This window comes from Diabrotica undecimpunctata, chromosome 10, assembly GCF_040954645.1.
Source record: "Diabrotica undecimpunctata isolate CICGRU chromosome 10, icDiaUnde3, whole genome shotgun sequence".
Classification (NCBI taxonomy): Eukaryota; Metazoa; Arthropoda; class Insecta; order Coleoptera; family Chrysomelidae; genus Diabrotica; species Diabrotica undecimpunctata.
This window is the reverse complement of record NC_092812.1, coordinates 54,416,414-54,441,593: the sequence shown is the minus strand read 5'-3', so window position 1 is coordinate 54,441,593 and position 25,180 is coordinate 54,416,414. Positions and strand designations below refer to the sequence as shown.

The 25,180-nt window shown below is 31.9% G+C and overlaps 1 protein-coding gene across 1 annotated transcript; it reads right to left on the bottom strand.

The window, feature by feature from the left end:
• Window positions 1-1,045: 1,045 nt before the first annotated feature.
• On the bottom strand, window positions 1,046-25,180 carry Cln3 (CLN3 lysosomal/endosomal transmembrane protein, battenin). Its single transcript, XM_072546153.1, has 9 exons — window positions 24,842-25,180; window positions 13,160-13,404; window positions 10,379-10,491; window positions 5,638-5,796; window positions 4,088-4,231; window positions 3,715-3,913; window positions 3,511-3,660; window positions 3,259-3,399; window positions 1,046-1,251 (listed from the first exon to the last, which is right to left on the bottom strand). Exons 2-9 carry the CDS (start codon window positions 13,367-13,369, stop codon window positions 1,123-1,125), a joined length of 1,245 nt encoding a protein of 414 aa, XP_072402254.1. The 5' UTR covers window positions 13,370-13,404; window positions 24,842-25,180; the 3' UTR covers window positions 1,046-1,122.

Here is a 25,180-nt window from a genome sequence, read left to right as displayed (position 1 = left end):
TCCCATACGACCAACCTGGATCTACTAGAATTTGCAGACCAAAACGAAATAATTTTATTTTGTTTGCCATTCCACACAACAAATTACCTACAGCCTCTGGATCGTGCTTTTTTCAAGTCACTTAAAAGCAACTTTTATGCTGAATGCCGTTTTATGGTACAGAATAACACAAACAGGGTTCTAAAACGCCTTCAGTTTGGTAAACTCTTAGGTAGAGCATGGGGAAACTCAGCAACTGTCCAAAATGCGGTTTCTGCATTTAAATCCACGGGAATTTATCCGTTGAATCCATTAATAATCCCAGAATATACATTTTTGACACACACCCCATCAGAAACAGAAACAATGAATTTTCCAGTTAGATCAGAATCTCCTCAACCAGGTCCCTCTGGAATCAGTGGTAAAATATCCTTGCACGGTAGCCCAAACAAGTCATCAATTACTGATGAAGATATAACATCCGGAAAGTCACTTGATGAGGTAACACCCGTGCCTGTATTGACAGCAGCAGTAAAGAGAGTTCGTAAAAAAATAACTGGAGAGATTACTGCTCCTTAAAAATAAGAAGGATGCTTTGATTAAAAAAAGCTCAAAACCTATAAAAAAACAAAAACGTAAGAGAAAGCCAAGCGAATCGTCACTATCTGAAGATGTTACTCTAAACGACACTAGTGGAAAGTTTAGCTTGGTCCATCTCTCCTACTCCTAGTGGCCCATCTCACCTCCACTGTTAAGTTGAGATGGACCGATGATGTGCCAGTGCATTATATTTTTTTTTAGGTTTAAGAATTATAATTTCTAGTTTTTTCTTATACCAAAACAAATACCAATGTTAAGTTATGTTATTAAATTTTTTTCTATTCTGATGTTTATTTAAAAAAGAAACAGGCTTCAGTTTTCTAAAAGGTGGTCCATCTCTCCTCCCTTTACTCTATCTTTGATGCAGTAGGTACAGTGTTTTGGAAGACCCTGTATATTTGCAACAATCTTTGATCACCTTGTATAGGGATAAATATAAATTTTAAAGGTAAAATAACAATCGTAATATTATCAACAAAATATATTTATAAAATTTGTATATTTATAAAACTTTCACGTGAAAAAACGTGTAAAATAATACTCTTATTTAGGAAGAGGCAGTGAACATATTTTGTTATGTGCGAAAATTGCCAAAAATCCAGCCAACGTAATTCCTACACTGTCCCCAAACGTTGTAATAGCCATGGAGAACTGCTTGTTTTCTTCAGGGACCTACAAAAGTAAGATATTATAAAGTTAGTCCAGGGAAATAAGATTTTTCTAGTAACACTGACCCCGCCAGACAAACGACAATTGTATTGAGTAGTATGGACCTCTATAAGAAGAACCTATATGTTCCCTGCAGTCGATTTTCTGGACTTAGTTATTAACAAATTAAGGTTAAAAAATGGTCAATTTTCGCTCTTTTTCGTCTACAAGATCAGCATTGAAACAAATTTGAGACTAAGAAGCTTATAACTCATATAAAAACCTTTCTATCCTTATTTATTGCTTAAAAATTTGCAAAATAAGTCAGAAATTTCGATTTTTTATAAACGTTAATAACTTTTTTAAAAATCAACTTAGAACCTTCATATTACATGGAATATTGCGACTTGTGGTGCTTAAAATATGATTAAAAGTTATTTTATTTGTTTATCTCAAATTAAATTTTTTTGCAACAATATATGTCAGAAAATAATGAAGTTACAGTAATTCTACAGGTAGGTTATAAAAGAAGAAGATTTATTCTATCTATATTATTAAAAAAAAAAAAAATGAAAAAACATAATTTAAAATATTGCAAAATAATTTTCCAATATGTCGATTTTTTTTATAACCAGTTAGAATAACTTTTTAATCATTGCCAACACGAAACAGTTGTGAATTTGGGACACAGTTAGTCTCTTTTTTTTTTTAGTTCAGAGTAGCTTTGCTTATAACAATTAAGAGATCTAATTAGCGTCATTTTAACGAACATATAAAGTTTTAATGTGTCAAATTCGGAAAAATTGCCTTTCAACGGAATCGTCCACAGAGCTTCAAAATGTGATTCTCAAATTCGATCGGCTTTGAAATTCTCGGGAGAGCTGGAGGGGGAAGGAGCTGTTAACTGTATCTCTGGTTTTTGTTTATGGATTTCGACATTTTTTTTGTAATATTTGAGATAATTTTTATTGTAAAACATAAATATTTATGATTACTTCTGCGAATATTGGTGCATGAACCCTAGCACGCAATTCCTTCCATGGAAGGAAGGAATATATAAAGCAGTTTATAGGCTAAGGCGTTCCCCGTCAGCGACGCGCAGTTGCGGCTTCGCTGGACACCTGCGGAAAGTGAGCTAGGGCTACCCCTTAGATGACGAAATGGGCTAAAGAAGCTAGTCCTGAGAATTGCGTAAACTCTCAACGTAGGAAGCCTGACAGGTAAAGGAAGAGAGCTCGCTGATTTCATGCAGAGAAGGATTGGTGTATTTTGCGTGCAGGAAAATCGTTGGAAACGTAATAAGCTGAGAGATCTTGATGATGGATGCAGGTTAATATTTAGTAATTCGAACAGTCACGGCAGAAATGGAATAAGTATGTGAAGTATTACTTTGAACAACAAGTGGAAGGAACATCTTGTAAGGCTAACCTGAAAAATTGATAGAATAATGAGTACCTTCGCCCCACAGGTAGGGTGTGAAGAACAGGAAAAGGAAAAAGAGAAAAGCCGAGGAAGAAGAAGAAGATAATGAAAAGTATCCAGACGATACCTATTATCCTCTTAACTACTGGTGTCATTCAAGAGTCTCCTAGGGAACATCAAATTGCTGGGTTTTGGTAAATATATTTATAAGATGATTCAAAAAGAGGTAGGTCTCGCGAAGTCAAGACACGTCAGAAAATTTGTGGGATATACTCCAATATATGAGGTCATCTAATACTCGATAATACGGAAGGATTCCCCCAAAACCCAATCCTTTTGATACGTAGGTATCTGGGATGAGTGAATTTTTCCCTTAGATGGTGTGACAGCCACACAGTTTAAAACTGGAAAATAAAATGCTTAAGAGCAATTTTTGTAGGTTTCAAAATTAGTGTCTACTAATGGAGACAAACCACAAAAAAAGTGAAAGATTTATTTGAACTATTACTTGAAAGCAATAAGAATTTTAAGTCGGTCGTCAAAAAACGTTTGAACGTGCATTAAGAAGATTAAAATCTTAAGTTTAAGTAAGAGCAATGTTTTACTTACTTCAGTTGAAATTCTGTAAAAGGTGTTAACATAAGAAGAGCCTCCCAATAGTCCTTCCCATAAAACCAGAGCTACAACTATGTAGAAGTTAGGAATATAGTAATATATTGCTTCTGTGGTAAATATCACAACGTTAATGCCCTGAAATTGATTAATGTTAAATATAATATTTATATACAAAACCACAAAACAAACAAATACAGACGCCTGACATAAATAAAATATATTTCTCAGAGGAATGAATTAATGTACCTGGAACAGTGTCATCCACCATGTTTGTTTAATATGGAACAAGTTAACTGAAGATCTGGAAAAGAACACTCCAATTTGGTAAGTAACTTGGAACCATCTGTATTGAGCGTCATTTGATATGCTCGAATTTTTAATCCTGATTAACTCAAACTAAAATAAAAATAAATTTTAACTTGTTATATAATTTTGAAACAAAAAACTTACAGTTCCTTGATTAATAAAATACTCAAAAACGTATACTAATGAAAACGGTATAATATATTTCAGAAGTCCAGGAATTAATTTCAGTTTCTTTATAAAAGCTTGTTTTGGGTTCTTTAGCTCATCGCTGTTGACAAGATTCTGAATTTCTAATGCATTTGCAATATCCTCTTGGGATGGAGATGGAAGCAAAAACCAAAACCTAAGTAATTATAAGGTATTTTAGTAATATTATTTAAATAATACATTTTTTATTATTGACTATGTGTTAACAGTAGAATTAAAAAAACAAACTAGTTTGGATTTATTGAAAATGTTGATTCTTTAGATTTTAAATACAAAAACGTGTTCAAGTGCTTTTTTATTTTATACTTACGCCAAACCCATGGCGATGGGAACTACTAGAAGTATCTGTAAAATTGTCCTCATTTCTAAATTGACTTGAGCAAGAATTGCATACGTAGCAGCTCCAACTACTCCTGCACCACCTGTTCCAGAACTCCATGTCGATATTACATTTCTAAAAAATATCCTCATCAATGTGGTTGTGGATTTTAACACAAATAATTACTATATATACATACATATATATATATATATATATATATATATATATATATATATATATATATATATATATATATATATATGCTTTCTGTGGTTTTCCGGGTTTGACCCCGCGTTAATTTTGGCAACCATTATTTTGACGACGTTTCGGCAAGGTCGCACTTGCCATTGTCAGGGCGGGAATCTTCAATATCCAAGACCTGTACGAATACCATGAATGGGAAGGTATTTTAAAATGGTACACCATAGGTGGGGAAGAGAATAAATAAAAAAGATGTCGATAATATAAGTGAATAGTGGAAAAAGTCGTTAAGATTCTGTGATAGCAGCCAAGAAGTGCTAAGCAGATATTTTCAAACAAAGTGTAAAATTTTCTTAAATACAACAAATTATCTGAGGCGAGGCTATCGATGATTTTTTTAAGAGACAACCAGATTTAGCATTTGATTGTCAATATTTTATTTCGATAAGACATAATTTCTTTAGGCAAAGATCGACCCAGGAGCAGAGTACCTTGAACTATGAGAAGCAGGATTTTCAGAAGAGGTAGCTCTGTCAATTTGCAGATTAAATTTTGATTTAAAATTTTCAAAACACAGTCATAGGGAGATAGAGGTGTTTTGAAAAGTTATCAGTTTGTGAATAGAAACAGTTTTTTTATTTGATTCCTAGAACTAGGTTGAACCTATTTTTGCTTACCATACATATATTATATATATATATATATATATATATATATATATATATATATATATATATATATATATATATATATATTCAAAATTAGGTATAAGAGAGTTTTTACCACCAAAATCACCAAGTTAACACTTGTCTACCGAAGAAAAGGAAGTCTCAGGTTGTTAATTATAAATGTGAAGCAACTGAATCCCGAATGCACCCAATCAAGAATGACATTAAGTTAGCCTCTAACAAACAGCGGTAATTTCAAAAAAGTTAACACAGCGGAGTGCTACTACTAGTGCTGGTTGTTGACATTATCAATAAGTATGCATGGCTTCAAACACCTCTATCATTAATGTAGATATCAACATAACAATGCCAGACGATGACACTGTTTGTGCTGACATTAAACTCAAACCATTCAAGAAAATAAACCATAGTAATTAATCTGAGGTACACTACACCAATCAAATCAAGGTGAAATTGAAGCCTTGCATACTTCATTGATGAAGATTTCGTAAAATTCCATTGCAATTTTAACTACAAGTTAATCAGAAGTTTTGGACTTGTGGATATGTGGCCTTGCAGGTTCTCTATGTACGTAAAACTAGAAATAACAGTTTTTTAAGTTGTAATAGTGTTCTTGTAGGGGTGCAACTTATTATAAAACAAACTTACTTATCATAAAAACTACTATACTGCATATAGGTGACTTCTCCCAACCCCGATGCCAACGAAGTCATAACTACCCCTAATAATGCGATAACTAAGGTTTCGCTGTAAGCAACACACAAAAATCCTGCAGAGGCAAGGACAACGCATAGTCCTACTCTTACGCTGAAAAAGAAAAATATTATAAAAGAAAAAAATATTATATACAAGCGATCATTTGTATTATATAAAGCCATCGAAATAATCGTAATTGAGGTACGCCTCGAAATCACACATATGCGGCTCGGTAGTAGCCTAGTCACTGTTCTGGTTATGGTTTGTCAATGTAAGGTTACATTTTAATAAATATTAACAGTAAGTACTAATTATTAAACAATATTACTTCCATATAGATCTAAAAGTAACCAGCTAGTCGCAAAGTGTGAATTACTTTTTAACTAAATAGTGTCCCAGTCAGAAATACAATAGTCCAGTAAAGAAACTAAAGAGCTGAAAAAATGTTATACAGGTTTTTGAAGGTTCTAAAAGGTATATGAGAGATAGCTGATTTTAAGTCCTTGAAGACGTACAGCTGATTGTGCTTTGTTTTTTAAACAATCATAAAAAAATCATTGTTCAATATTACCGATAGTACCTATAGATACTACCCAATATTCTTGGTATTGTTATAGCAGGTAACTGATTATAATCCCGTAATAAAAGGGTGTTTCAAAGTTTATTGCCTAGGGTATGAATAGAATTGTCTTTTTGCAAATCATTTTGTTCTCAAAAGTGAAAACTTAAGTAATAGGTTACTTAGTAACTTAAGTTAATAAGTAAATTTATTATCGTAGATAGTGCTTCAGACAAATCTTATTTGACTCTAAATGACTTTTATTATATTATTGACAAATAACTCTTACCATAGATCTTATAAAAGTAACCAAAAGGGTTTAAAACTATTGTATTTTCTTTCAAATTGTGTTTTTTAAAAAATCTTATAATCAGTTATATACAAGTTAGGTTATGCAATACTTATTTAGATGTATTATGAATTCCTTACGTAGTAGTGACTAAACATTCGAAAGAAGGGAGGCCTGCTTTAATTACGTTTTTTCGATCGCTGGTTATTATCAATTGAATATAGTGTAAAATATTTTTTATAAAAGTTAAGAACAAGCAAAAAACTTCAAAAATTCTTGAAGATACTACTCGTATTACGAATTATGCATTTTCAAACTGCTTAACCCTTTCAGCTCTGAATTTGCTTTTTCAAAGGTAGAATTTTTCTGTTGATATTTTCTTTAATTGGACACCTAAATAATACTGAAAATATTTTTTATAAAATTTTTGACCCCCCACTTTTCATTTTACAAATTGGTGGCAACTGCCACCAAGAGGTTATTAAGGCATAAATAAACATAACATTATATATATTTTATTACAGAAAAAGCATGCATAAAAATATATTATGTTTTATTGACGTCTTGTATGATAACTTTGCACACAGAGTTGCACACTGCCACATTGAAATAGTGAAACATTACCCGTAGAGTCACTTTTTACTTCTAATAAACATTCTATAAAGTGATACAATGAAATCATTTTTATCCACGCCGCCCATACTTTGATTGTAAAGTTTAATTACTGCTGGACTTGTACATATGTTTTTGTTTTTTTTTATCCCAACGTTTGACAGTATCAGTAGGCTCTGAGCCTATAAAATTTGAGGCCATATTTACGACCTTGTTATCGAACCATCTAACTGCAACAGTATTTTGATCGGAAGTAATTTTCGAGTCTGAACTTCCTCTTCCTGATAGTTTCAGTTCTTTTTCGGAACGAAGTGTACAGTTTCCCATGCGATTTTGTCTAATAGTTCCAGCAGCAAATATTCCTCTCGTGTGAAGTAATTTTAGTAATTCCATTGAATTGAAATAATTATCAAAATAGAGCGTATATCCTGAATTATCTGGCAATCTTTGTGATAAATACAGAACAAGTGAAGTTGTAGCATTGTGGTTCATTTCTACAGACATGGGTAATGTAGTTACACCTTGATAAACCACCGATCGGTATATTATTTCTGATTCACCACAAAAATTAAAGACTTTTCTGTCCCAAGGATTTGGTGTGCCTCTAATATACTGTTTTAGAGAAAATTGCCCCTTGAATGGGATAATTGTCTTATTTATGCAGTTATTTTCTTCAAGCATTCATTCTTCGCAACGTTTTTCAAAGCTGGTAATTATTTTCCTCACTTTCCAAAGTTTATCATTGGTATTCTTGTCGGTGTTGACATCTGAGATATGTAAATGATTACATAAACTTTCAAATCGGTTTCGGGATACAGCGATATCTTTAATCAAACGGAATTGTGTACGAGGAGCCCAATACAGTCTTAGCCTCGGAAAATTATTAATTCCCGTTACAATGTGCAAGGCAACCAGGCGGCGTATCTCATTTTCGTCACTACTGAATAAGAGTTTGTTTTTTCAGATAACTCCTTGAATATTTCGGGTGGAAAATAGCGTGACTTTCATCATAACTAAAATTACTTTCACTTGATCAATCGAAAATACCATTTGGAGGTACAACTTTTGCAGTCTTCCAAATAGGTTTTTGTTTTTCCACTTTTTTAGTCTTTTGAGGAATTTCTTCTTTTTCTAATGCTACTTCATCCTCATCTGATGTTGACATATCAGCCTTTTCATAATCTGGCTCTCCATCATCTTCTATATCAGAACAGTCATCATTAAGGGCAGCTAATGCTTCTTCTGCTTGGACAAGGGTCACATCAACTTCAGTTTTCCCTTTCCCGTAAAATATAATTGTAGGAACATCATCTAAAAAATAATTCATTGTTAAAATCTTGTCACAAATTCTAATCTATTTACTCCACTTTTGTAACCGTTAACACCTACTGGTGGCATTTGCATACGCTTTTTGACCATACCAAATATTAGCAAATGCAGCAACAATTACAATTTATTCTTAAATGAACTTTTCATAATGTTAGTTAGTAAATACCAACAGCTACATGAAGTTTTTTTCAACAAAATAGCAATATTAGAACAAAAAAACAAATACTTACCAAGTGAAAAAGGATCGCTCACCAGCCATTACTTCAAGTAGACCAACAAAACCTGTTTTCATTTCAAATTACTCAATAACATATAAATTATCTTATATAGGGACTTAAGTCGCCCTCTATTAGAATTATGTTGAAATTAACTAAGTCATATCACAGATATCTGTGCCGAATTATAGGCTTCGTAATTGTCAGGGTCGAAAGGGTTAAAAAAGAAGATCATACAATTTCAAATTAATGATTTACTGTTCACATGTTGGTGAGAAGCTCGCAAATGAACCAATTTATCATGGAAATGTATGAAATGAACAGTCCATTTATGACTAATTTATCAGTAAATTTGTCGTGCTCATTGAGTTTAACAATAACTGGCTAGTAATGAATTTAGACCAAAAGAGAAAAATGATTTGTCGGAAATAATTGAAATGTGAGAAATATACAAAAATATGCACAACTTAAATTTTTGTTTGTATAATTATTTATTTTGATTGGATTATTATGATTTATGCGAAGCTGCTAATGTCCATGATGTTATATTATAGATTGTTGTACTCACACTCATTTAAATACTTTCACTTTGGTGTTTTTTGGCGTTTCTTTCTTGCCCAGGACTATTGATCTGTACATACTAAACATTTTACCATTTTGTTCCATCCCTGCAAATATTTTTTTTATCTAAATTCCTTTTCTCTTTTTGATGTATTATTGTAGGTAGCTGAACCTGTCTACTTACATTATATTTTCTTTTTTAAAATCAATGTTATTTCCATTTTTTTTTTTCATTTACTTTACTAGTTTTATTTTAGAATTGAATGCCAGATCGATATCATCCTACATATCGCAATATCTATCTATTAGCACAGAGACATCCAATATTGGACATAGGCTTCCAATTCGCTCCTTAATCTTTTTCTATCTCGAGCCATGTGCATCCACCTTGAACCAGCGTGGTGTTTTAGATAATGCACCCACTTCATCTGTGGTCTCACTTGTTTTCGTTTATATGTCACGTGACACGTTGAATAATATGAGAGTTATGTAAACACTTAATGTATAATACTTTTGTTTCAAGACATTTGTTATGTTATTCATACATTTATCCATTCCTCAACTTTTTTTTATAGAATTCTCACTTATAAAAATTAGATATTTATGTATTTCTCCTTTGTCCGAATCCACACTGAGCTTTCTCAAAGGTTTTTCTTTTATGATCACCCACAGATACAGACAAATGTGAATATAATTATACACATATTTAAAATTAGCATAACATACGTTTTCATTAAACCATTAAAAAATGTCGGTTGTCAAAAGATTACGTTATTACTGAGGGCCGAAAGTCCCCGAAAACTTCTATAATGTTTATTTTAATGAGTTACAGGGGTGAAAAGAAAAGAGAAAATTTAGTGTGACTTTTAATTTCAAATATCTCATTCAAAAGAAACTTTTTGGTTATTCTAAGGGACTTTCAGCCCTCGGTAGTAATGCAATCTTTCATTCTGCGTTTAAATTTTTCAAAAATACTTATTAGTGTTCTCAGGATTTGAAAAAAATAAATACATTTAAAACGCATTGAACATTTTGACAGACGACATTTTGCGTCTATGCCCTTAAAAAATAATCAACTAATTAAATATGCTTGAAATAACGCAAATCTATTAAATAAAATATACTTACTGTACAAAGAAAGGCAAAAAAGGAGCAATTATTTTAATAATCAAACCTGGCAAAATATCGGCCAATAATATGGCACCTGTTGATAAATATGTGCAGTCTCGAGAATTATTTGTCTAAAAAGGAAAAAAAATCAAAATAAATATTAAATAAAACGCAGTAAAAAATCAACGATCCCTAATTTCACCTTGAATAGGTAGGTAGATTCTGATTAATATATTATTGAGTAACTTGGATAATAATACCTTGTTCAATTTACACATTATTCTGATGTGTTAAATAATGTCCTCCACTCGTGGAGCATTGACGGGATAAGAATGGTATTCATAATCGCGTTATGCTATTAAAAAATTGCTTGCTGTTATTGAGACCTGACAGAGAAGATATGATTTACTATCTTCAATGCCAATTATTAACATTAACATGCCACAAGAAAATAGCTTCAGAACAATATAACTAAAAAATAGATAAAAAGCAAAAAAGAGGAAAGAAAACAGACAAAAATAGATAAAAAGCAAACATGATAAGGCAACAGTCGATTGCAGGAGTTACAGAGGGGCAGATACCAACAGTGAACATACACTAATAGCAAAATTAAAACAAGAATTTTCAATATAGTACAGTCGTCAAAGATTTTACCCCAAAAAGATGCAAAAAGTTTACCACTTCCACCCCCCGATTTCTCCCTAAAACGCCCCCGTAGAAAAAAATCAATTTACTAAGAATCTGTACACCTTAGGAAAAAAATGTAGCTGAGATCGTTTATTAGCACTGTTTGTGTAGCATGAACCGTTCTCTCAGAAACAACCCTTGAAGCAACCGGCGATTTTGAATGCCAGTTACGCACGCGAAATCAATTTTAAATAAAATTTGTATCAATATGACAGTAAAAATTCGATATTTTTTGATCAGATTGTCCTATCGACAACAATCAAAATGCGGTTTAAAGGTGAATATGTATGCAATTTTTGTATTTTGCCGCAAATGATGTCAGTTTTTATAAAGCTGTGTTACGCGATTTTTTCATTGTTTATGATTTTCTTAAGATTAATCAAAGTTATGACTTTCATTGAGGGTTACAATGAAATATCCATTGTTGGAGCCTAATCTTCAAAACCTATAGCATGAATGGAACTGAAAATGGAACTACTGAAGGAGAAATTGGGAAAAAAAGAAAAGGACGTCTAAAAGAAGAAATGGTTAGAAGCAGTAAAGCAAGACTTATTAGAAATAGACGTGAGAGATTGGAGAGAAAATGAAAGGGACCGGAAAACATGCAGGGGAATAACCAAGTTTTTGGAAGCCAGAGACCTATAAGGCCTGCAGTGCTGTTGTATATTATAAAAAGTGGTTAGTAAAACTTGGACGAAGCTCAGAACTGAAATAGGTATGAGAATTGTTCTATGTTTACGTGGCGTAACACAAATATGGCGCGAATTCGGAGAAATTTTCTTTGCATTCTTTAAGACAGTCTTTTAAGAGAATAAACATGTCGGGTGATTTTGTAAACGATAGAAAAAACTGAGTTAATAGCATTGATAAAGTAGTTTCATTTGAAAGGCCATCAACTGAAATCAAAACAAATCGGGGTTCAACGCTATTGGAATTATTTTCTTCTTTTAGTACTTCAGAATGTTCTCGAGAAGGAATTGATGTATGAACTTCTTAACAAAGTGCCGTGTCGTTCTTGCGCTGGTGTTTTCTCTGGGCGTGTACTGCTAAATGTGTGAGGAAGCACACAGAGTGGGTATCTCAAAATGATAACGCGTAGACAATTTTTTGTGAAAAATTGTATATACATAAAAAAATAATTCAAGAAGCATTTTACACCTAGAGGAGGAAATGAACAGGGATGGGTATAGAACTTGAAAACAATTAATCCGTAGATTAACTTAGTGACAAGATACAAAGGAAATAGCCTCATTTAGTAAAGGAAGAGTCATGTTACCCTTGCCTGGTTAGAATTCTGCGATTTCAATGTAGAAAATTTCGAATTTGGTTTTGAATAGGTTCCTCATTCATTCTACTATCCACATTTAGCTCTCAGAGATTTTTATTTACCTACAAAATAGAAAAAATTACTCTAGTTAATCGGTGTTATAAATAACTATTTCGAGTAATAGGAGTAATTAAATTACAATGAGAGCATTGCTAATTTAAGATATCGTTGGAAGAATTAAACGAGCAGGAGGTTATAGCCTACAAGCCCATGGGACATTTTAAAGGGTCATTTGACTCACACATGAATCACATATAAAACAATACTACAATATGTGATAACAACTTTGGGAACTATGCCGTCAATTTTTATCAGTACAGCTGGTTACACAGGTATGGTAAACTTACCACTCAAGGGGAGAAGGTAATTTGGTCAAACATTTTTATACGGAATTTATAACTTAGGTAGGTAATACAAAAATAATGACTTGCGACCTAATGCCGAACCAGAAACGTTTTTCCTACGGGAGGGGCCTCACAACCTGGACTATAATACTTTTAAAGCCATTTACAACCATATTTTTTTACGGCATTTTGTTTTTGTTGATAATTAATGTCAATATTAACAAAATACATCAATGCCGTACAGAAATTGTACCGTGAAAAATGTATGGCATATCCAAAAATGTTATTATTTTATGCAACTAAATTTAGATCAGTGAGTTTCATATTGGCTCAAAAGACCTCATTTGTACTACCTAAAAATAAAAGGTGGCGCCTTAGATTTCTCACTACCGTGAGAAAAATATTCAACAGTAGAAGATATTAAAATATTATCTATCCTACCTCTTTAGAGGTGGTATCACCACCTGTTTCCTTGTTCACTATTTCGTTAGCTGCTGTCAACATGACAACATATCCATAATTGTTGCACAACCCAAGAATCCAATACGCGATTAACGCTCTAAGCCTTCTACTCTTATTAAACGTGGGTGCCGTCCCCTGGCCAGTTTCGGGAGGTACGATAGCAGCACAACTTTCGTAGTTATACGACATTTTCGTTAATCAACGAATCCGTAGAAACAAAACACCTAAAATAAAAAATATCAAAATATTTTACATGCATTATGAAAAGTGCTTATAGGTTAATAGAAATATATTTGACAACTTGGAAACAAATCGTAGCAACATAATTCTAGGCTATAAAAACAAAATGCTTTGAGCATCTCAGCAATGTAGGTATAACATCCTCCTGCGATGATACATCTTACATATCTCTCTAGATAAATTTCTCAGTAATAATTATTATGTAGCTGTGAATTATTTCTAGATCATTTTACTATAAATTATTCGTCTAAATTTAGGGATATTGTTACAAAGTTTTTAAACAAAATTAATCCTTATTTTAAAATAAACGATTTTCCCTTTTTGATACATGTAACTAACAAGTGTTTTTAATACATTCGGTGACAACAATACGTAATAAAGAAAATATGCAAAAGAATAAATGTCATTTTTTACTTATCAACAATAATATAAACAATGTAAGATCGATATTTGATTTTAAATACCAAAGGTGAACACCGGTAAATTATATACCCAGAAAAGTGATTAAATGCATACTAAAAAAGATTTAAATGGGAGTTTGGAAAGTTATTTATGTTAATTTGTTGCTTAATTATTACAAAAATAGCTTCAAACGTCGAATTTTTGAAAATTATTAGTAACTTTTCTAAAAATGCACAAAAAACATTAACTTTGCATGAAAATAGGAACAATATCACGATATATTCGGCTACAAAAATTTCAAGAAGTTTCACCTAACAGTTATTGCAAAATTGTTTATCCCAGAAAGTTTTTATCTTCAACGTTATTATGCGTAAACTATTGGGTCTAAATGAATTCTCAAACCATTAAATTGAAGAGGAAGGCTTATATTATCAAATTATATCATTTAGCGATTAAAAAGTTTATGTTAAATATTGTAAAATAGGTTTACAAAAGTACTGTGATTTTAAGCTTATAAACATTTGAAATAACTTAGAAGGATCAACATATAGGAAGTTAATTTTTTTTATTCGAAATTTTGGCATTTTTATACAATGTCCTACAACCCTTAAAACCCGAGCCAGGCATTTTTACACGAATTAAAAAAATACAATGTCCAACGACAGTTAAAATTAGAGTTAGCTCTGTTTATAAACATTAAGAAAATTAAAAGGCACCATTCCAAAGATTAAAGTTCAAGTTTTGACAAAATTCAAAACGATTTCTTTAAAAATAAGCCGTCCTTAATGCCCCAAAAATGAAGTGTTCAAAAGCGAATCGATTTGAACCCTCTCGATTTTATTATTTCAAAAACTGAATTAATAATTTCAAATTTTTAAAAGCCACAATATCTCCGGTTCTAACAAAGGAAAATTCATGATTTTTTAACCTTCTCGTTTGCATAGAGAATGGTCAACATTAAGCTCAGCGATCGCACGTCCAATGAAGAAATAAGAAGACGAATAAAAGTTACCGATGTAATCCACAAGATTGACATGTTAAAATGGAACTGGGCAGGACACATAGGAAGAATGGGAGACAACCGTTGTACGGAGCGAATTATTGAATAGAGACCAAGATCAAAACCGACCCCCAAAGGGAGGCTTACATCCAGCGATGGATGGAATAGCTGTTGATGATGATGACCTCTTTGCATAAATTACAAAAATGCAGTTAGTTAATTTGTGAATTGTTTATTTTAACCGAGTAATTTGTTTAAACAATTTAAATTAAATATTAACCCTACAATGCGCAATTTTTTATTATCAAATAAAAAAATATAGGAGTATAGATTAACTGATTATAAGTAAGGGAAAAATAGTAAAAAAAATCAACCATCAAAATTTTGTTTATAATTTGATATTTTATTGGCGATGCATATCATTGCGCACAAAGGAGCACAGCATAAAATAGTAAGGTGAAAGTAACTAAGATTTATGAAAGGTTTTAAAACAGTTTTTTTGTGTAAACACAAAGCTGCATTACACTTTTCACACACTACAAAAGTTTGATTCTCACACAGAGGATTCTTACAACGTAGCTGTGTATTGTTCCAAATGGGAAGATGATTTTGGTTGTCCAATCTGACATCCTGATGTGGCAAGGGAGCAACATTAGCTTTTTTTCTTTTAAAATCGATTTGTTGTTGCAAGTCAAATGGTCGTCCTCTTTTCGTCGAATTTTGTAAGCCAATAGTAGATAGTGTACATGCTAAGTAAACTCTAAATTGAGCAAGTTTTAAAAGGTTTGGTTTGCCTTCATTACATCGTCGATAAAGAAGCCAAGCATTTATTACAGTTACGTGAATGAGGTGATAAAATAACATTATGTCATAGAAAAACCATTAGTAGAAGTCTTGTTGGATTTGATAGCAGCTTCTTCCACTTCATCTCCACTGTCATCTGAGTTATCCACGTTACAGTATCCGTTTGATTGATTATGTTCGACATCAGATACCATAATCTTCATTTCATTGGTGCCTCGCTGATTTATATATTTATCCAACAGATCCGCAGAAATAGATACACTCATATTTGTAGATTGTTCAGTTTCATCTTCGTCGTCACTAAAATCATCTTATTCATCTTCACTGCCACTGGGTATGTTTACTAGTAAATCAAGTAAATCGTCGTTGTCTAATTCATCCAACCAAATTGTTTTATGTCAATGTTTATACAAAAGAGACATCTGCAACAAAAAATGATAATAGCAATGAAATTATCATTTTTGCGAACGTATTATAGAATGTTACAGCTCTTATATTTTTAGGCGGAATTATGTATCCGAAAGCGCAGTGATTCAAATATGAATCAACTGTTATTTTTCCAATTACAAAATAAGTAAATATATTCTTCAATTATTATATCAACCAACATTATTTTATTAAAGTTACAAATAGCTCAGTAATTTTTTGTACTCACCCTGGTAATAATTAACAAATTATTAGCAAAATAAAACACCACAAAAGCACAAATAGTGCAACCACGTGAGCGAATCCGTTTACACTGAATAACTAAGATTATTGTGCAGCCCACAATATTCTAGGTCTGTTTGCCAGATGGACGAGTAGTACATAATTGAATCAAGTCGTTTTCTAAGCTTAAAATTTATTAGAGGGTACCGTGGAAGCGAAAAACCAGGATGATGCAAATATGCAACGCTGCGCATTGTAGGGTTAATTTTGCAAAATTTTACTTTTCTCTTACTATTAACAGTAGAAAAGGTTATGAGTTATGACATCATACATAATTTAAATATTTATGTATTCTTATAGTATTAAATAAAACACTGTCTGGAGTAATTACGGGGTGGATTCAGTAGCTCTGCGGTTACCACAGCTGGTTCCAAGCCCGGATAAAATGTGGAGGGTGATTGGCATCGGTAAAACCGAATACTGCTCAAAGAATCAATGTAAACCCTCGGAATCGAATTGATACAATGAAGACGACTACGGCAAGAAATAAGAACGAGCGAAAAATATCCAAAACCCAGATGAGGAACCAAGAAATAACCCAAGTGCCAAAAGAGAAACAAATAGACATTTGCGCCCTACAGGAAACAAAAAAGAAAGGAAAATAACAATCAAAATTAAGTGAATACATATTAATCTACAGTGGAGTACCAAAAGAAAACAGGACCAAAGAAGGTGTACCCTTACTAATACAGCAAAGGTACCAAAATCACATCAAATAGTGTCAATACATATAAGAAAGGATTGTAACGGCAAAGATAAGAATGGAGAAGGAACATCATCGGAGTATCCGGTCCAGAAAATAACAAGCCTTAAACAACAAGGAAAACTTTAACGATCGAATCGGCAATCAAGTAATACTTGGAATTAAGCAAAAACATAATAAGAATGTTAAAAACGAAAATGGAGAACTGATGATAAACTTTTGCACGAGTAACGAACTTAGAATAAGCAACACATATTTTGATCACAAAGACCAACACAAATATACATTCAATGACACCCGTGGACAAAGATCTTTGATAGATTACGTTATAACCAACAGAGATATACATCCATCAAAAATAGTAGATGTAAGATGCCTCAACTCAGCAGATGTAGGTAGCGACCATAATCTAATATTATGTAAAATAAGAATCATCATGAAAATCTTGCAACTGAGTTGCTATCAACAAGTTCTCACAGACACTTCGTCTAAGGACTAAATAGCCACCCCAATGGAGACTTACGTTGCCATGTGATTATTTCCTTTTGTAACTTAAACATCATAGTTTTTAATTATCAAAGATGTAACTCAAAGTTAATCAAACTACATTTAAAGGGTTTTTATTATTAAACCTTTTATAAAGGAATTTTTTAAATAAAATTTTTTTTAAAGTTTTTTTGTTTATTTTAAAGGATTTTCTATGCTTTTGGGTAAAATAGGTTAAGTTTAATTTTTTGCATATTTTGTTTATTATATATTGTTATTACCAAATTAATCAAAAGCAGTTGTTAGATACCTGTATCAAAGAGTGTCACGAAAAAGGCTTTTCTGCTACTTTCTCTGGTCTACAATATTATTTTTATTTAATCTGTTCTATTCTTTCTAGCTGGTAAATTTCTTGCATCGGTCCTGTTTTCTGTTTATATTTTTGCTGTCGATATTTTTATCTAGGCAATATCCTTATCGCTTAGCTGTTAATTGCTCTTATCGCAAAAATGAAAAACTAAGTCGTTTAATAGATATGCAAATTTACTATTACATTGAAATGAATTTAACAGTAATACAGATTTTTTTTTCTTGAATTAATCACAGAGCATACTTCAACATATCTGTATATAAATTTTCCGAAAAGAGACCGAATAAAAAAGATAAAAAAACAGAGAAAAGAGAAACAGATACTCAGTACAATCACAAGAAAATGTCAAATTGTCTGTAAGATACTGCATTTTTAGATAATCTTCCTAAGTATCAAAAATTAAACACATAAAAAGATAAACCTCATCATCATTCTGGATTTACAACTCTGCGTGGGTTATAGCATCCTAAAGAATTTCTCTCCAGTCGTCCCTATCTATCGCCTTTATCCGCTAAGCTCGTATTTCCATATTTCACATGTCTTCATCGATGTTACCAAAGAATCTTGTTCTAGGTCTTCCTTTTCTATATATATATTTAGGGATTCTACAGTATTCACTGCCTTCCCTCGCTCAACCGTTTCCATCTCTCTCTGTTGTTCCATTCTCCATCGTTTAGGCCTCTCTTACTCATGGCGTCTTCTTCATGGCTCTCTTCCTTTTCTTCTCTGACCAATTTGGTCTATCAAGGAGCGTTTTTCTATCTGGGTCAGTTTGTTCAATCCACATTGCATGCCCTTAAAGGGCTGTAGAATTTGTGTTTGCGTGATGATTTTTATGTATTTCGTTTTGTTGGTGTTTATTATTAAGCCCATTTTTGTAGCCGCTTCTTCTAGTGCTACATCAACATAGGCAAGGATTTCAACTGATTTGTTATATATTGAGCCGATGGTTGTGATTTGTGACATAAGTATTACTTTTTCCAGAACAAAATTCAACAGTATACAGGAGAGAGGACCTCCCTGGCACAGCCCGTTATTTTTTTTAAGATTCCGACAGATCGCCCTGAATTCGTAATCTACATTCAACTTTTTCAACCAGGGTTAGTTTTGTAAAACTTTCTCACTGATTTGGTACTCCTAGATCTTTCATTTCTCTTCTATTTATGAGTAAATATGCTATATTACAGTGCTTTTTCTAAAATTTGTCTCAGTGTTGCAATCTGATGAATTGTCGATTTACCCGCCCGGTATTTTCCTATTATTCGTTCTCCATATGGTGACATTAGTGATCCATTATACACTGCATTTAGGAGCATAATTCCTCTAAGGTTAGAGCATAAAAATATACCTACTTTTTCGTGTATGGTGCAAAGTATTCCAATATTCCAATCACTGGGGAGGGATTTCTGTATCTATATTTCTGTTATAAGCTGCTATAGTGCCAGTATGGTTTACAATAGACAATAACAGATAAATGAAATATAAGGCGTTTGATTGTTAATTTATTATTATTTTTTAATATTACTAAAGTAACAATATTTTAAATAATGGGTTCGCTCCGACGGTCAGATATATATATATATATATATATATATATATATATATATATATATATATATATATATATATATATATATACATCGGTTTTAGAACGTTTTTCGACGTTGTCCGATACTTAACTTTCACTTCCTTCTTATCACCCCAATTAGGACGATGTTAAATACTCTAAATTGGTTCTCTGTAGAAAATAGACTGTTTTATTTCACCATGATTTTGGTCTTCAAAATAGTAAATGGCTTATCACCTGAATATTCTCAAGAATTCATTTCTTTCAACAAAAGTATTCATTCTTATAATACCCGAGGTTTAGATGACATATATGTACCTAGAACTATGTATAAAAGTACGATGAATTCGCTCTTTTTTAAAAGCTTCCTTAAATTTAATCTGTTACCAACATCTGTAAAAAAATGTACTAGTCTCAATAATTTCAAAATGATACTTAAACAATATATCAAAAATTTATAGTGTACTTTCTTTATATTTCTTTATATTGTATGTACTATTTAAATAAAGATCTATCTATCTATCTATCCTTCTATCGTCTCATTGGCCATCTCTAAGATCCCTTGTACTCATTGCCTTGGTTACCCCTTCCTTCCATGTCTTTTTGGGTCTTCCTCGTTTTTTACGGTTTGGTGGTACCCACTGCATAATCTTTTTGGGCAATTTTGAGTCTTCCATTCTTTGAACATGACCATACCAAATTAACTGTTTCCTCTCAATATCTGTTGTTAAGTAGCCGTCTACTCCAATTCGTCGTCTTATTTCCTCATTTCGAACTCTTTCCCTGCGGAATATACCTAACGATCTTCTAAACACATCCATTTCTACAGCTTCTAATTTTTTCTGTTGTTCTCGGTTATTCGTCAAGTTTCTGCTCCGTAAAGTAGGCTGCTTTTAATGAGTGTTTCATATATATTGTATTTTCGCTTTATTCCTATTTCGGAGCTCCAAGCTTCTTCTAGCTTGTGTTACCCTTTTCTTTATTTCCTCATCGTCTTTTCCCGTTCTATCGAAGATTACTCCCAGATACGTGTATTCACTACAGGATGTAATTTCTTCATTATTCTCCAGTTTGATATTGGATAACTCAACTCCTATGGATAGGTATTTAGTTTTTTCCACATTAATTTCCAAGCCCACTGTTCATACTCCTCCTTTAGTTTCCTTGCCATATACTCTAGATCGTCTTTATCATTAGCTATGATGACTTGGACATCAGCAAATTGTAAGGTGTATACACAAACCTCTCCGAGGTCTATACTCATACCCTGACATTTACGTTTCCACTGATTTAGTGCTTTTGCAACATATATCTTGAACAACGTTGGTGAAATACAACATCCTTGGCGCAGACCCTTGTTACCGATGAATTTTTTAGATAGTCTGTTGCCAATTTTTACTTGTGATGTAGAATTTTCATATAGATTTTTTAAAGCTTTGATTAGAGTGTAGCTAATGTTAGTTTCTTGTAGTGATTTCCACAATTTATGCTATACGGAGGTCAACAAACATGAGATGGGTCTCTTGATTGGTTGCTAATTTTTTTTCCATTAGTTATTATTATTATACATTGCACATTATCTGTGCAAGTCCTTCCGGCGCGGAAATCGGCCTGTTCTTCTTCTTGTTCCCTATACTCTATCTCAATGAGATTTCTAAGAATGCGTCCGTACACCCGCCTTACGTGTACTAGTTATCGATATTCCTCTGTAATTTGAGCAGTCCAACTTATTTCCTTTTTTATGGATGGAAGAAATATAAGCAACTTTCCATAGACGTGACACCGTTTATATATTTGTTCATACAATAAGTAAGTGCTAGAAAGAGTTTATCTGTATCTGTGTCTTATTGATTCGGCTGGAATATTTTCTGAGCCAGGAGCTCTACCATTTTTTAGTTCAGTTACAGCTTTCTTCACCATATCAACTCCCACTACTATCACTTCGCCTTCAACGAATACTCCCGTTGGTGATTGTGTGGTATATTCTGCTCTACTTTCTGTTAGCAAATTCTCGTAGTGTTCTTTCCATTTTTCTGTTGGTATTAACTGAATAGAACTAGTATTTCTTTCTGTGTTCTTTATTTTGTTTAAAAGTTTCCATGTGTCTGAACACTTTCTTCCGCCTATGTAATTGTTGATCTCTTGGCATTTCCTATCCCACATTTCTTTTTTTTTGGTGCTATTACTGCTCTTCTAGTTGCTCTTCGTAAATCCAGATATTTGTCTTTGTCTTCTTGATGTTTAGTACTTAGCCACCGTGCGTACGCTTTCTTTTTCTCCGTTATGAGGTTTTGTATGTCTTCGGTCCACCATAGCTCTTTACTGTGTCGTTGGGATTTTAAACCAAGCGCCTCTTTTGCGGCTGTTTGCACGCTACTATTATATTTTTATACACTTCTTCCACGGATACATTTTCGATTATGTCTACTAATTTTTCATTTAGTCTTCGTTGATATAGTGTTTTCGTACTTTCATGTTGTAAGCTGTTCAGGTTGTAATTTGTTGTGTTAACAATTTCTGTGTCTTCAGGTGGTTCTTTTGTTTTCTTGGATCTAAACGGAAAAACTATTTCGGACTTTACCATAAAGTGATCCGAATCATATGTTACTCCTCTATATACTCTTGTGTCCATTACGTGTAATGTTGTATTTTGTTTTGTAATCACGTAATCTATGATCGATTTTAAATTTCTGGTTACTTGGATCCATGTATATTTGTGTATCTCATTGTGTTTAAAAAATCCGTTTGTTATTTTTAGCTGATGGTTTTCGCAAATTTGAATTAATCTTTCACAGAAATATTTAAATTTTAATAATTAATGTATATTATTTATATAAATATATAATATTAATTATAAATTAATACTCCAAATGTGATTATTTAATAAAATATGAAACGAATTTTATTTTTTTTTATTTTTTAAGAAGTTTTTACAATCTCTGAGTAAATGGTTTTAAAATAAATTTTTAAATGAATCTTTTTGTACTTTACAAGATACTTGTTAGTATATATTTATATTAAAATTTAAATATTTCTTACGAAATAATAGTCAAATTTCACTTTTTTATGAAAAAATTTAACTAATTGATTTTTCCGACAGCACAGTTATTATTTTATAGAACTACCGCAATTGAACAAAAAGCATGCTTCTGCGTGCCATAGAAACCTAGATATTGCAAATTTATTCAGAGCGCTCCAATTTTAAATTCCATTCTAAAAAAAAGGAGCTTGACAAGCGGTATTTTACGAGTACCATCATTTTAACAGGGTATACCTTTTTACTCCATCTCGATATAAACCATCTGTAGAGTGGATCATAAAATTTCGATCTTCGTTTATAATCTGTTCAATTTTCAGCTCTTAATATTAATAAACAATGAAAATATGATTTAAAAAAAATTCCATCTTGGTTCCTATTGGTCATAGAAGATTTTTAAAATTGTGTTTTTTCACAATTTGGATAAAATGGTTAAATTTTTTAATATATCTTACAATTGAAGCCTCGACGAATCGATTGAGATCTTGTAAATACCTCTGGAGTCAGTATTTGGGCAAGTACAGTTGTTTAAATAATCTTTCTCTGGGAAAAACCAATTAAATAACTTATAAACTATTTGGTCAAAAACTAAGGGTTTTTTGCAATTATCTCAGACAATTTTTTAAGTATGTTAATTTAGAAACTAGCACAGTTTTTAAAAACATTTTAAAATCTACAACTTTTATTTGAAACATTTTTCTCTAATATGTATAAGAAATTATTTATAGGCAAAAAATTTTTTTGGTCACTTTTTATGATTGTTAAAAAAAAAATATATAGAACAAAAAAGACTAAAGTGGTATGGACATGTAAGAAGAGCTAGCGACAGCAGATGGATAAAAAGAATAACCGAATGGAGCCCCATAGGAAGGAGGAAAAGAGGACGACCCCGAAAATCCTGGAGGAACGAAGTAGACGACGCCACGATGGAGAATGGAACAACAGAGAGAGATGGAAACGGTTGAGCGAGGGAAGGCAGTGAATACTGTAGAATCCCTAAATATATATATATATATATATATATATATATATATATATATATATATATATATATATATATATATATATATATAAGCAAAATCAGCTTCAAATATTTGTCATCAGCTATACCTCATATTTTAGAAACCTCATATTTTACCCACCTTATAGAATCGTCAATCAAGATTTTTTTCAGCTTTAATTTTCCTTTACTGCCTATATAGGTGAAGTATATTTTTATTAGTAGTGATTCTCATATTACTGAACCATAATGTATAGGTTTTTAAGAAAAAACATGGATATACACTTTACTGATCTGCTTCTCCTAACTCTTACTAGGCTGCTGTTTCACCTTAAGTATTGAAGTGCTTATAGTTATTTCATTATATATATTATTGATTTCATAAATTTCCTCCATTAGCAGCTCTTCAAAATGTAATACATCCTTGTTTCCAGAGCAGACATTCATATATCTCTGGAAGGCTCCCAAAAGAAGGTTCTGGTCGAGAAGTTGAGATGTGCGAGTTACAAATCTCCAAGCAGAAGTTAGAAAGGATGCCTAAATAAGTTACAGACTTTTATATAAGGTCTCTAACCATTCATCCATGTTATTTCTACCAGAGAGATTACAAGATAAGCTGTACTTTATTCCAGCACAGTATACAATGAACGTAAACAGAAACACATTAAACATTGGAGAATAGTAATCTCATTAGGTATGATTTTTGAACCTTTTAGTCTTATACTAGACCTTTTAGGGTGAAACATTAGGTCAGTATAAATATTAGTAATAAACACGACAAGAAAAACATATATGTAGTACATATGTACTTATATTTAAATTTTTGTTGAGAGCATGAGTGGGGACAAGGTACAAGTTTGGATCAAATATCAAAACCAACTTTAAGGTCAAGTAGGGAAACAACAAACAATATTTGTAGTCAATAGCAGGGCATGTACAAGAAATTTGTCAATTATTATCCTAAAAATACTTTTGCCTTTGGTGCTATTTTGGTGTCATAAGAGAATCATTTTTTTCTTGTTTATGCCATAGTTTTGATTTACAATATTTCAGGTATACTTAATTAGTTTTAGAGGAATATACTTAATTATTTTTATTGAAATAAATCTGTACTGAAATCTGCATTTCACAAATGCACAAAGTATATTGTATGCACTAATTCGAATTATATAGTATAAATATAAATTAAAATATGCCTAGCAATACTGAAGCAAGCTAATACTGAAATTACAGGCAATTATTTTTAATTTGTTCTAATGAAGCATACAAATTTTTAAATAGTAGGTAGGTACTTTTGTGTATAAATTTAAATAGAAAAGTATTGTATAATGGATTCATACTTACCAAAATATTAAAGAAAACTAAAACATTTTTCAATTAAGTATTTTTTAAAGATCACATTACCATGGATAAGAAATAAACATACGCACGTGTAGGTATATATTGTCCTCTACTTTGTTGATTGTACTGATTCACTTTGCAGGAAAGGATTAGCCGATTAGCACAGATTATGAATATTAACAGATTGCCTATATGCTGGATTATTAAAGTATTTAACTGAGATTTCATTTTAAGAAATACGAGATTATTCAAAATCAAAAAATCAGTTCATACTAAACTAAAAATTAAGCCGTTTGTGTTTTTCATTATATTACAAAAGATTAACGATTAAGATATAAATAA

What these genes read in the sequence shown, in the direction of transcription:
- Cln3 (XM_072546153.1), bottom strand. Translation starts at nt 13,369, where the DNA reads ATGTCGTATAACTACGAAAGTTGTGCTGCTATCGTACCTCCCGAAACT. An exon ending in TTTTTGCCTTTCTTTGTACA is followed by an intron (nt 5,797 to 10,378) that starts GTAAGTATATTT and finishes TTTCTTTTTCAG; the next exon opens with CGTAAGAGTAGGACTATGCG. An exon ending in TATAGTAGTTTTTATGATAA is followed by an intron (nt 4,232 to 5,637) that starts GTAAGTTTGTTT and finishes GATATTTTTTAG; the next exon opens with AAATGTAATATCGACATGGA.